Genomic DNA, 13,299 nt, shown 5'->3' with positions numbered 1-13,299 from the left:
TTCCTAACATGGTAGGGGTACTCCTTGCTTGAAACAGGCAGACTACAGAGGTCTATTGGAATTTTATTCATCAGTGCGTCGTGCGATAGCTTACCGAGCTTCCGTTGCAACAATGGTGCTGAGGAGATGAGCGTAGCTGGAAGCTCTTGCGGGCCCAGAAGCGCACAACGTGGTTATCTTTCTTGTCTTTCTAGTTCTTTCATCTCCCCCCCCCCCTCCACCCCCGCGAAAGGAAGCGGGATGAAAGCAGCTAAGTATCTGCACTTGAGGCCTACTGGTAGTGATCACAATGAAGTTGAATAAGTTGAATGTAAAAATAAAAAAAAAGGATAGTGAAAATATTCGAATTCATCAATCGAATTGGATAATCTTGATGGGGCGATGGGTGCCTGGAATGGCGATAGGATTGGGATTGTAATGTTGCTGACAGTGTTGGTGTTGGAGCTGCTGTAGTTCAACACGAGGTCGTTTCAGTGGGTCGATTACGGGCTCCATATAATGTAATTATGGGGTGTAAAGAGGAGGTGGAGGTACAGATGGAAAGTTGGAATGAAAGTGCGGATTGGGCAATGGAATTTTTTAATGCGTATTCCGAGGTTTGAAGTAATGGAACAGGATGAAGCTGTGTTTATGACGGGAAATGAGCGCAATAGGACAGGTATTCTGCGCAGGGTGAGATAGTGTTGGTATCAGACAAGGGTACCTAGATGGGTGAAAGTAAAATGGGAGTTGTTCTGGGAGTACACTGAAAAGCCAGAACGTTATGACCACTGCCCACCGCGACGTTGGATTCCGCCTGGTGGATGTGCGGACACCTGACGCGCTATGAAGAGTAGGTAAGCGCAGCGAAGACGGAAGGGCTACAAATGGGGAAATCCATTGAGGCAAGCGACTCTGACAATGGGTAAATTCTTATTGCGCAAAGGCTGTGAACGAATATCTCGAAAACGGTGAAGCTCAAAAAAATGATTCAAATGGCTCTGATCACCATGGGACTTAACTTCTGAGGTCATCAGTCCCCTAGTACTTAGAACTACTTAAACCTAGCTAAGGACATCACACACATCCATGCCCGAGGCAGGATTCGAACCTGCAACTGTAGCGGTCGCGCGGTTCCAGACTGTAGCGCCTAGAACCGCTCGGCCACCCCGGCCGGCCGGTGAAGCTAGTCGAATGTTCATGTGCTACTGTCGCGAGCATCTACGGAAAGAGATAGAAGGACAGTGAAACTACCATTAGGCGCAGAATGGTTGGACGTCCACGAGCTTCACAGATCTTGGGGCTCGGAGGATTTTCTGGTCTGTAAAGCAGGAAAGGTGGTGATCTCTGGCATGTCTGTTGAAAGAGCACAATGCTGGTGTACGCACAAGGGTTTCGGAGCACACCGTTCATTGTACAGTGTTGGAGCTGCGCAGCAGTCCACCCCTATGTGTTCACGTATTGACCCAAAGGCATCGTCAGTTACTGGGGTCGGGATCATGAGGATTCAATCGTCGATCAGCGGAAACGGATCGGCTCTTCGGGTGAATGACATTTTTGCTGCACTATGTCGATGGTCGTCTCCCACAAACGCCGTCGTCGAGGCGAACGGCGGCTTGAAACGTGCAGCGCGCCATGGATGCAGTCTGGTGGGAACAGAATTATGCTGTGGGAGACGTTCTCCTGCGCTTGCATGGGACCTGTGGTAGTAATCGAAGACAGGTTGACAACTGGAACCACCTGCATCCCTTCATGCTTGAAGTCTTCACCGACGGCGTTGTCATCTTTCAGCAGTATAATTTTCCATGGCTCGGAGCCAGAACTGTGATATAGTAGTTTGAGGAGCATTAATGTGAATTCACGTTGAGGTCTCGGCGAACAAATTTGCCTGATGTAAATCCCATCTAGGTCGCTATTAGGCTCCATCTCCGCTTACGCAAATCAGAGGCCTGTTGTTTGCGCGAATTACGCGGCCTGTGCTTAGTCATCTAATACCACATACCTCCACAAACCAACCAAAAAATTGCCAGATCCCTGATACGCAGGATCAATGATGTATCACGTTCCAAAGACGGACAAACACCCCATTAAGCAGGTGGTCGTAATGTTTTGGATGATCAGTGTATATGGCTGAGCCATTACGGTGAAATACTGAATTTGTAGGCGGATACGGAGTCTCTCAAACGAAGAATAGGAGTTCCAAAATGGGTTATATTTACGGTAGTGTATGGCGGACGTAATGAATTATTTGAGTGTAGACGTAAATCGATAGTGTAGATGGTAACTGTTTCTTCCGAATTGATGGGAGGAGGCTTAGCTTTACGTTACAGAAGTAGGTTGGATGGGATAGTTGCAGTTGTTACATGGGGGCGGAGATTTAAGGTTCCGACACTGCTCCTGGAGATGATTAGTTCCAACGTGGCAACGAGGTAATGATGTTATCTATTGTTTTGATGCGAGAATGAACCAGACAGAAAGTCTACACTCTTCTTTGACTCAATGTGACAGGAAGTAGCAGACGTAGATCAGTGGCTGTTTGAGAAAGTAAAGCACAGATGCGCTGCACATACTGCAGTAAAGAAGTACGGTGGTCACTACGAAAAACTCCTCGCACTGTCAATGCTTTCAGGTCAGCTGTGCATATATCTACATCTACATCTACATGCATACTCCGCAAGCCACCTGACGGTGTGTGGCGGAGGGTACCTTGAGTTCCTCTATCGGTTCTCCCTTCTATTCCAGTCTCGTATTGTTCGTGGAAAGAAATATTGTCGGTACGCCTCTGTGTGGGCTTTAATCTCTCTGATCTGATCCTCATGGTCTCTTCGCGAGATATACGTAGGAGGAAACAATATACTGCTTGACTCCTCGGTGAAGGTATGTTCTCGAAACTTCAACAAAAGCCCGTACCGAGCTACTGAGCGTCTCTCTTGCAGAGTCTTTCACTGGAGTTTATCTGTCATCTCCGTAACGCTTTCGCGAGTACTAAATGATCCTATAACGAAGCGCGTTGCTCTCCGTTGGATCTTCTCTCTCTCTTCTATCAACCCTATCTGGTACGGATCCCACACCGGTGAGCAGTATTCAAGCAGTGGGCGAACAAGTGTACTGTAACCTACTTCCTTCGTTTTCGGATTGCATTCCCTTAGGATTCTTCCAATGAATCTCAGTCTGGCATCTGCTTTACCGACGATTTATTTTATATGGTCATTCCATTTTAAATCACTCCTAATGCCTACTCCAAGATAATTTATGGAATTAACTGCTTCCGGTTGCTGACCTGCTATATTGTAGCTAAATGATAAAAGATCTTTCTTTCTATGTTTTCGCAGCACATTACACTTGTCTACATTGAGATTCAATTGCCATTCCCTGCACCATGCGTCAATTCGTTGCAAATCCTCCTACATTTCAGTACAATTTTTCATTGTTAAAACCTCTCGATATACAAGAGCATCATCCGCAAATAGCCTCAGTGAACTTCTGATGTTATCCACAAGGTCATTTATATATAATGTGAATAGCAACGGTCCTACGACCCTCCCTTGCGGCACACCTGAAATCACTCTTACTTCGGAAGACTTCTCTCCATTAAGAATGACATGCTGGGTTCTGTTATCTAGGAACTCTTCAATCCAATCACACAAATGGTCTGATAGTCCATATGCTGTTACTTTGTTCATTAAACGACTGTGGGGAACTGTGTCGAACGCCTTGCGGAAGTCAAGAACCTGAGAACCCGTGTCTATGGCCCTCTGAGTCTCGTGGACGAAGAGCACGAGCTGGGTTTCACACGATCATCTTTTTCGAAAGCTATGCTGATTCCTACAGAGTAGATATCTAGTCTCCAGAAAAGTCATTATACTCGAACATAATACGTGTTCCAAAATTCACAACTGATCGACGTTCACATACGCAGAGGTGTGTTGGTGCATGTCAGGCAACGGTTCAGCGAGTATGTGTGCAGACGTTTTCAGACGTGCTAATTGTGGCTGTGTGTTGAAAATGGCTCAAAGAACACATATTGATGACATTATGAGGGGTAGAATACTAGGGCGACTGGAGGCTGGTCAAACACAGCAGGTCGTTGAACGGGCCCTCTAAGTGCCACAAAGTGAGATCTTGAGATTATGGCGACGATTCCAGCAGCCAGGAAACGTGTCCAGGCACTACAGTACGGGACGTCCACAGTGTACAACACCAAAAGAAGACTAATATCTCACCATCATTGCCCGCAGACGGCCACGGAGTATTGCAGTAGCCTTGCTCGGGACCTTAATGCAGCCACTGGAACAGTTGTTTCCAGACACACAGTCTACAGACGACTGAACAGACATGGTTTATTCGCCCGGAGACCTGCAAGGTGCATTCCACTGACCACTGGTCACAGGAGAGCCCGTAAAGCCTGGTGTCAATAACACAGTACATGGTAATTGGAACGGTTGTCCCAGGTTATGTTCACGGACGAGTCCAGATATAGTCTGAACAGTGATTCTCGCCGGGTTTTCATCTGGCGTGAACCAGGAACCAGATACCAACCCCTTAATGTCCTTGAAAGGGACCTGTATGGAGGTCGTGGTTTGATGGTGTGGGGTGGGATTATGATTGGTGCACGTACACCCTTGCATGTCTTTGACACAGGAACTGTAACAGGTCATGTGTACTGGGACGTTATTTTGCACCAGTATGTCCGCCTTTTCAGGGGTGCAGTGCGTCCCACCATCCCCCTGATGGATGATAACGCACGGCCCCACCGAGCTGCCATCGTGGAGGAGTACCTTGAAACAGAAGATATCAGGTGAATGGAGTGGCCTGCCTGTTCTCCAGACCTAAACCCCATCGAGCACGTCTGGGATGCTCTCGGTCGACGTATCGCTGCTCGTATTCAAACCCCTAGGACAGTTCAGGAGCTCCGACAGGCACTGGTGCAAGAATGGGAGACTATACCCTAGCAGCTGCTTGACCACCTGATCCAGAGTACGCCAACCCGTTGTGCGGCCTGTGTACGTGTGCAAGTTGATCGTATCCCATATTGATGTCGGGGTACATGAGCAGCAAACAGTGGCGTTTTGGAGCGCATGTGTTTCGGGACGGTTTTCTCAACTTATCACCAATACCGTGGAATTACAGACCTGTGTCGTGTGTGTTGCCTATGTGCCTACGCTATTAGCACCAGTTTCGTGTAGTGCCACGTCGTGTGGTACTACATTCTGCAATTATCCTTAATTTATGTGCGTGAGTGTAAAATGGTGTCAAGCTAGAGCTCATTCTATGGTAGGGTGGAGACCTGTTGTGTATTCTGATAAACGCTCGTTCTGCTTCGGTGCCAGAGATTGGCTTGTGTTGTTTAGAAGAAGATCTGCAATTTGAAGATCTGCAACCAATCTGTCTGCTTTCTAGACAAACTGGACCTACACCTGCAGTTACGGTCAGGGGTGCGATTTCGTATGAGAGCAGGACCACTCTAGTGGATATCCCGCGCGCATTATGCTGCCATCTGTGAACAGCATTCCGAGGTTGTTTTCCAACAGGATACCGCTAGCCAACATACCGCTTTTGTAACCCAGCATGCTCTTGAGAGTGTCGACACGTTGCATTGGGCTGCTCGATTACCAGATCTGTCTCCAATCGAGCACATATTGAACATCACCGGACGGCAACTCCAGCGTCATCCACAAACAGTATTAACCGTCCCTGTATTGACCGACCAAGTGCAATAGGCATAGAACAACGTAGTGCACGCATGTCTCCATGCTTGCATTCAAAATTCTGGCGGTTACACCAGGTTATTTACGTACCAGCATTTCGTGCTTATCTCGTGCTTAAATTAACCTGTGGCCTTTCAGCGAAAGTCTCTTAAATGTATTGCCGAAAGTTCATTACTCTACATTTATTATTTTTTGGTGTTGTGATTTTTTCCATCAGTGTATTTTACTATTTGGCATCGGTAATTTCTGATGTATTTCACGCTATTTGTCGCCTTGAGTTTTATATCGCCATTTAAGCTGTTATAAATTTTTCAAATACCAGATAATGTTTTTCGAACCGAAACCAGTTAAAATAAAGAAGCAGCTCTTTGCTGTGTGCTACAACATTTAGTACTTACGAGCTGTGGGGCATCACCAGGAAAAAAATGGCAAGTTACAGCTGTGTACGGCTGATACTATTGAGGAATGCAGCAGTGCGTGTCATGCTCACCTTTGTCAACAAGGTTGTCGGCCACTGTCTCATCGGCTCCTATGTCCTGCAGCAGCTGCCGGTGCGACAGCTCATCCGGATGCTGGAGGTAGTACTCTGGCGTGTGGCCGTCCTGAAAAACAGAATGAAAAAATTGTAATATATGATTTGAAAGCCTACAGAAACGACTATTCGGAGTAGTAACTATACAGTTTGCATTACACGAGGCATATTCAGAGAAAGGGCCGTTTTCCTGTGTTTAAATGTTGGTAGCTCTGCACAAAGTTGCACGAATCAAGTGCCATTTGTTGATTGTTTACGAAGCTACAGTAAGTCATTGTTTAAAGGCAGTAATTGTTTGATTGCAACAGAAAGCAAACAACAATGGCTTCGAAGGCCGTTGTTCCATCAGCTGCAAAGTGTGTGCTTTGTATGCAGAAAGATCTACAGCTTGAAACGTGCCAGTGACATGCTATTTCCCTGTCTGTGCTTATTGCTGAACATAAATATTATACGGTCTCTTAATTTGAGGAAAAGTAAAACTTGTAGTAGAAAAAATCATAAAATGTGGTGCTGGAACTTAGTAATTTGTTGATAAAAGCCACCTCTATATCCGACATTTGGTTCGAGTATTTTGCGATTTTTAATCGAGCAGAGTATCAGAATTCGGGGTTGCGAGCGGCAGTCATGTTTGAGCATTGTTATGCAAGGTGACACAAAGTGGACATCAAGATACACTTTGTGCTCAATTTGCAGACATGGAGCTCGTAATGAAACTGGTGGTATGAATAATAAATTTTCTGAAGTCGCATCTTTCATTTCATCGACAGTTTCAACAGTTTTTGTTGGAAATGAACGAAGAGTACGGAGACGTTCGGAGCCTGTTTAAGGGCCAAATGACACAAGCACCAAGCTGACAGGGGAGCCAGAGGCACCCACAATGCAAAATTTGTACACAGGGTGTATCGTAATTAATAGCGAGAAGGATCCATTTCCACGCTAACGAGATTTATATTTATTTTTAACGGTTTACCGGGAGACCAAGGAACGGCAGCTAATGATGAGGGCAGGAGGGAAGAGGCGCCAAATAATATGGTGCTTGTGTGGACAAATGTTCTCGAACCAAACCTGGAGACGTTACGTATTAGTGCGAAGTACCTTGATTAAGTCGAGCGGCATGTCTGGAGAAATTTTTCGGTTTCATACCCAGAATTGTTGAATTTCTGAAGCAAAAAGGAAATCAAGAAGATACGAAACAGACTGGAGACCTCGCATTTTTAGTGGACTTGATTTCACGGTTGAACGCCGTCACTGGGACATTAAAAGGTGAGAAACAATTTATTTCCGATTTATTGAAGACATTTGATGCACTTTAAAAGAAAATCGCTTTGTGGAAGGGACAACATCTCATGAAGAGCATAGTCCGTTTCCCTAAGCTATCTAATATTGAAGAAAATGCGAATTTTGAAGAATTTATTGCGACAGTGAAAGAATTACAGGAACAATTTTGTAAACGTTTTCAGACACTGATAGTCTCACATCTATTTTAGAGCATTTTTGGGACCGTTTGCTGTTTCAAATCCCTTTGCAAGTACAAATGGAACTGACCGATCAGCAGTGTAATTCCCTTTTAAAAAACAAATTATTTTAGATTAAAACATACCTGAGCTCTACGATGTTTCACTTGGGAAGAGTTTCCACGTCTCCACAACGAGGCTGCAAAAGTGGTGTCAATGCTCTTATCAACATACACTTGAGGTTGTCTCCATACACGTCCATCCACTCGACAGAATTTTAAACGAGACTCGTCCGACCAGGCAACATGTTTCCAGTCATCAACAGTGCAATGTCGGTGTTGACGGGCCCAGGCGAGGCGTAAAGCTTTGTGTCGCGCAGTCATCAAGGGTACACGAGTGGGCCTTCGGCTCCGAAAGCCCATATCGATGATGTTTCGTTGAATGATTTGCACGCTGACAGTTGTTGATGGCCCAGCATTGAAACATGTGGCAATTTCTGTCGCGTTGTACGACTCTTTTCAGTCGTCGTTGGTCCCGTTCCTGCAGGATCTTTACCCAGCAACAGCGATGTCGGATATTTGATGTTTTACCGGATTCCTGATATTCACGGTACACTCGTGAAATGGTTGTACGGGAAAATCCCCACCTCATCGCTACCTCGGAGACGCTGTGTCCCATCGCTCGTGCGCCGACGATAACACCACGTTCAAACTCACTTAAATCTTGATAACCTGCCATTGTAGCAGCGGGAACCGATCTGACAACTGCGCCAGGCTCCTGTTGTCTTATACAGGTGTTGCCGACTATTTACATATCTCTGTATTTGAATACACAGGTCTCTACCAGTTTCTTTGGCGCTTCAGTGTATGTGTGTGAAAGACTTTTTTCGATTATGAAACTATATAAGCCACGATTACTTGACGAAGATCTGCAGGACTGTCTGCGTCTGGCCGTGTGCCGTTAGTTTCTGCCTGATATAAACTTCATTACGTCTTCAATGAACCAAAAATAAATAATGGTAAATACAAGTATTATTTTCGATATTCGTTGTTGAGAAATATGAAACCAATCCCATACAAGCTCTCCAACGTTTCTTAAGCGGCTGTATTGCCATTTAAAGCGACGCATTCGGAGCTTCCCCCTCTTCCCGTTCAGACAGCTTGGTGTAGTGGTGGGGGAAGTGTGCACTCAGGCGAGAGGGTTCCGCATGCATGAGAGACCTCTTAACTCACACAGAGTTCTGGGCTGTCCCTGTGCTAAACAGTTGCAGATGGTCTTCTGCTCACAACTGAATGTGAAAATATAATAATCTTGGAGAAGCTTGTAGGGCGAGACATGAAGTAATTTCTTATCCTGATGTTTTAGGTATAAAGTTACATGTGGCAGGGCACTTTGATATCTCACTGGTGTCGGTATTTCATCATACATTGCAGAAACCATGACTTTTAATTAGTGGATTCCACGAAGGCTCCATGAATATTTCTGGTGTGATATGCATTTATCTTTGATTTGAAATTGATACAGATGCTAACAAGTTCACTGGATAGCACAGAGCTTCTACGACGCAGTCTGATTTTACCAGACACGTTGGATACTTATTTTCTGTTCAACCAGCCTCTTACAAGGCCCGGCATTTAGTTGAAATATTGGGCATGTACCACCAGCTGGGACGCAACGTCAGAACTCGTGCGGATCAAGTGTGGCAGCCGAGTGTTTGGTAGACTGTATCGTAGCTGATGCGAAATGAGTAGCAGCAAGCAACATGTTCAAAGGTGGGTTCGCAGCTGCGCTATATTACGTGCGCCTGTAACTCAGTCAGTCACAGCCACGGAGAGCTGTTTTACGTGGAGACATTGTATGTTCTGTGTTTTTAACATGTACAAACAGTGGCAGGTGAATGGGTTGCAAGGTGCTCAAATACATCATGAGTTGTGCCTAGTTTATTGACCTGCAGTCATGAACGAAAGGTGGTCGTACAAAGGTAACCAATCCAGTTTCCAGGACATTGAAATCGTGCAACTGTTGGACCGGAAACTGGGATCTCGTCGACGACTGATGCTCTTTCTAATGAGTTTTATTACTCTGGACTCACTACAATTCACATGATTGTCTCGGTAAAGTTCGGATATCACAAATTAACTCCCAGAAATATTTATACATAATAACAATAAACTTGACCCAGAAAAGGCACAAATTGATCCAATAGAAACAGAAGAGAGAGTTAGGTCAGAGAATGAAGTCCCAAAGCAATCAGGAACAAAATAGACTGAGGATAGAAAGAGACTCCATGGAGAGAAAAATGAGAGAATCGTGGAAGATTAGAAAGAATGCTCAAACGAGACAGAACGCTTTGCGTGATCCTACAGGATCTCGACGCAAATACGTAATAATAATAATATCAGTGCTTAATACATCAATCTGGCATAAATTCCTAGATATTGCAGTTAACAGAAACATATCACTTAAGAAGTATTCTTCCGAAAATTTGAGAATTACATGTGTTATGCAACTGATTTAAGCGCTATAATAGCAACAAACTCGAGCAACTTTGGCAACGTCGTAATTTACAAGAATTAAAATCAAAGTGTGTTCTCGCCATTATGGGTATTTCACATATCACTAAAATTGTGAACACTGGACTCTAGGCTATGATTATGGGTGCCTGTAAAAGGAGGAGTGGGCGGGGGGGTGGGGAGTATGCTGATTTTTCCAGTCGGGAAACTTCGTGTAGCCGGTCATGCTGCAAGCCCACGCACGTGGGCTAACTAAGTAACAGAAAAGTTTTGTGTTAAATGCAACTTGTCATTTACGTGACTCTTAGTTTTTAAGGTATGCTAATCTTCTAAAGTTAGATGGTGAATTTAGAAGTTGTACATTCCTAACACTGCCAGAGTGAGGGTGATTTGTAGTATAACGAGCTCCGGACTCCAAACGCCAAGATTACTAGTAAAGTATTTACTTAGACGACATGTGTAGGTAAGACTGTGTTACCATCTACGGATGTGCAAGGACAGGAACAGATCAACAGGATAACAATTTTACAAAAAGTGTAACAAAACACAATTGGTATGTTCGTACAAATGGCAAAACTATATGCCTTCAACTGTACAGATCATACAATCTCTGCCATGTGCGCTTTATACTGGTCATATCACAAATATGTGTGTAAGGATCGTGGAACACGCCGGATATCGGCATGTCATAACGAAAATAACTGTATATACTAAACATAAGGTTAATGTGCGGAATGCCAGCGTTCGTGCTCAGTCACAGCTGAATACAGATTACGATAAGTATAGATTACAATAAATACAGATTACGATATGAAGTAAACACAACATTACATCGTAAGCTCGCCACATGGCACTACAGTAATACAATTTATAATTTACGTTTTTTTAAAAACACCATTTGATGCATGAACGCTATATGTTATTGTTAGATGCGTCGTCTAGTGGGATAGCAGTGAGTTTCATTAGAATATCAAAAACAGGTGTTTCTATATCAACTGCTGGCGTTACCTAGACATTAAGCTACAAGTTTTACGTGTAATGAAGAGTAATTTGTATAGTACATTTTCTTTATTTATATGGTTTCATTTGATGGTTTATCGTACCTATGAAACAGCCAAATTCGTTTAAAAAAATAAAAAACCTTCACACCATGTTTAGGCAAAAACAATTGTAGATAACCTACACATCGAGAGACACATCATGGTACACCTAGATTTGGTAACAAAATTTATATGTAGCGGAGTTAATGCGCAGTCTACACGATATTTTACCCGCATTATTGCTAACTTATTATAATTTTCACTGTGTCTGTAATGTTAATGTACGCCGTTAACGCCTTTATCAATGTGTAGCCCAAGATAAAAATTAACCTAGACATCGGGAAATACTGTACAGGTACTAAGATATCAGGCTTTAATGATAAAAATGTAGCAAAATGCTTTACATGTATATAATGCCTTAATGAAATTCCACCACTGTTGTTCCAAAGCTTGGGGCCTTATCTTGCATGTGATGAGGAAAGATGAAGGGTAGGAATAGCAGCCTCGTTTCAAAACCTGGGTCTATCTGGCTCCGGATGGTACCACCGGTACTCTGGTTAGCTTCTGTTGGCTCTTTGAGATCGGCTGTGATTGAATCTTCCGGAACTCGAAACTCCAGTCGAAACTATGTGAGATCCTTTGGGATTTTACCACCAAAATCTTAACACAAACCAATACTCATGAAAGAACAATGGGAAAGAATCCACTACGCTGGATCCTAGTCAGTAAGACTGGCCAGCAGACCTGATCATCGGATTCCAGGGGATCAGGTATGTCATGAAAAGAAGAATCGGAGTTTCACAAAAACCTTCAAAACTAAGAGAATATTTTACATGGGAACTCTCAACATGAGCACACTACTGAAACCTGGTAAACTGAAACAACTGACAAACACCACGGATAAATTCAAAATCAAAATTCCGGCAATAGAGGAAACACAATTCTTAGACGAGAACCACTTCGACTCGTGAAAACTACAGAATATGCAAGGGGAACCCAACCATAACTATTCCAGGAGGAAATCTCAAACTCTTCGGAACAGGATTTGTTGTACACAAATTGATACTGGATTCTGTAATAAATTTCACTTCAAAATCGGAAAAAATATCAACACTCACAATATGATCTGGAAACAAAGCCTACACACTAATCAATGCACATGCCCCCTCAAACAACTACTACAAGAAAATCCACAGATGGTAAAGGATTTCTGAGAGGATCTGGAAGAAACCACCAACAAAATCCCCACGAAGCATGCGAAAGTTTAACTTGCAGTTTTAATGCCAAACTAGGCAGAGAAAGAAAATTCAAAGATAATACAGGAAAACACACGGCCCACAAGCGGACAAACAAGATGAAGAGAACCTGATAAAGTTTTGCAAGAATTTCGGTCTCAAAATCACGTCTACGCAATTCCAGAAACCACACAAGAAACCGCGAACTTGGAAATCCTCCAACAACGCCCTAGAATAATTTCAAATATATTACATTCTGATATCCATAAAAAACAACAGAGAAGCTATGAATGTAAGAACAAGGAAAGGATTTGTCGAATCCGATCAGTATCTACTCCAAATTAAAGCGAAATTTATACCCAGTAGGCAGATCAAGAGAACCAACGAAAATTTCCGAACAGACCCAGAGTATGTACAATTAAACAATAAAGAAATAATAGAAAAAAATGAGATAATTGACAGTAACGACTGGACAGAACTATCAGAAGAAATTAAGGAACTGATAAAATTGGGACAGCCACCGAGGAAAAGGACGACACAGATGGTGGAACATGACATATGACAGAGCCACAGAAGACATTATAAAAGCCTGGAAAGGATTTAACAGTCATAGAACAGCCGAAAAATGGGAACAATTCAACAGGATACAGAAAGCCACTTCGAAAATAATTTTCACAGAACATTCAGAGAAAATATGACAGGATACCAACCACTTATGCTTCAAAAGGCAAGACGGAACGCTGGACATAAATTCAAAAAAGAACTGTGAAATATTAGCGCAATACTTTGACACACTACTAATCTGTGATAGCCCAGTGCAGATACTCCAGCTTGATAA

General features: G+C 43.5%; 1 protein-coding gene across 1 annotated transcript in view; it reads right to left on the bottom strand.

Annotated features, from left to right (window-relative positions):
* Nucleotides 1-13,299, bottom strand: part of LOC126252289 (uncharacterized) — a 485,958-nt gene that overhangs the window by 54,445 nt on the left and 418,214 nt on the right. The window contains exon 14 of the mRNA XM_049953169.1: nucleotides 6,178-6,289. Within this exon, the coding sequence (XP_049809126.1) occupies nucleotides 6,178-6,289 (112 nt within the window). The remainder of the gene's footprint in view (nucleotides 1-6,177; nucleotides 6,290-13,299) is intronic.

Source organism: Schistocerca nitens, chromosome 4, assembly GCF_023898315.1.
Source record: "Schistocerca nitens isolate TAMUIC-IGC-003100 chromosome 4, iqSchNite1.1, whole genome shotgun sequence".
In the NCBI taxonomy this organism is placed as follows: Eukaryota; Metazoa; Arthropoda; class Insecta; order Orthoptera; family Acrididae; genus Schistocerca; species Schistocerca nitens.
This window is presented reverse-complemented; position numbering and strand designations above follow the sequence as displayed.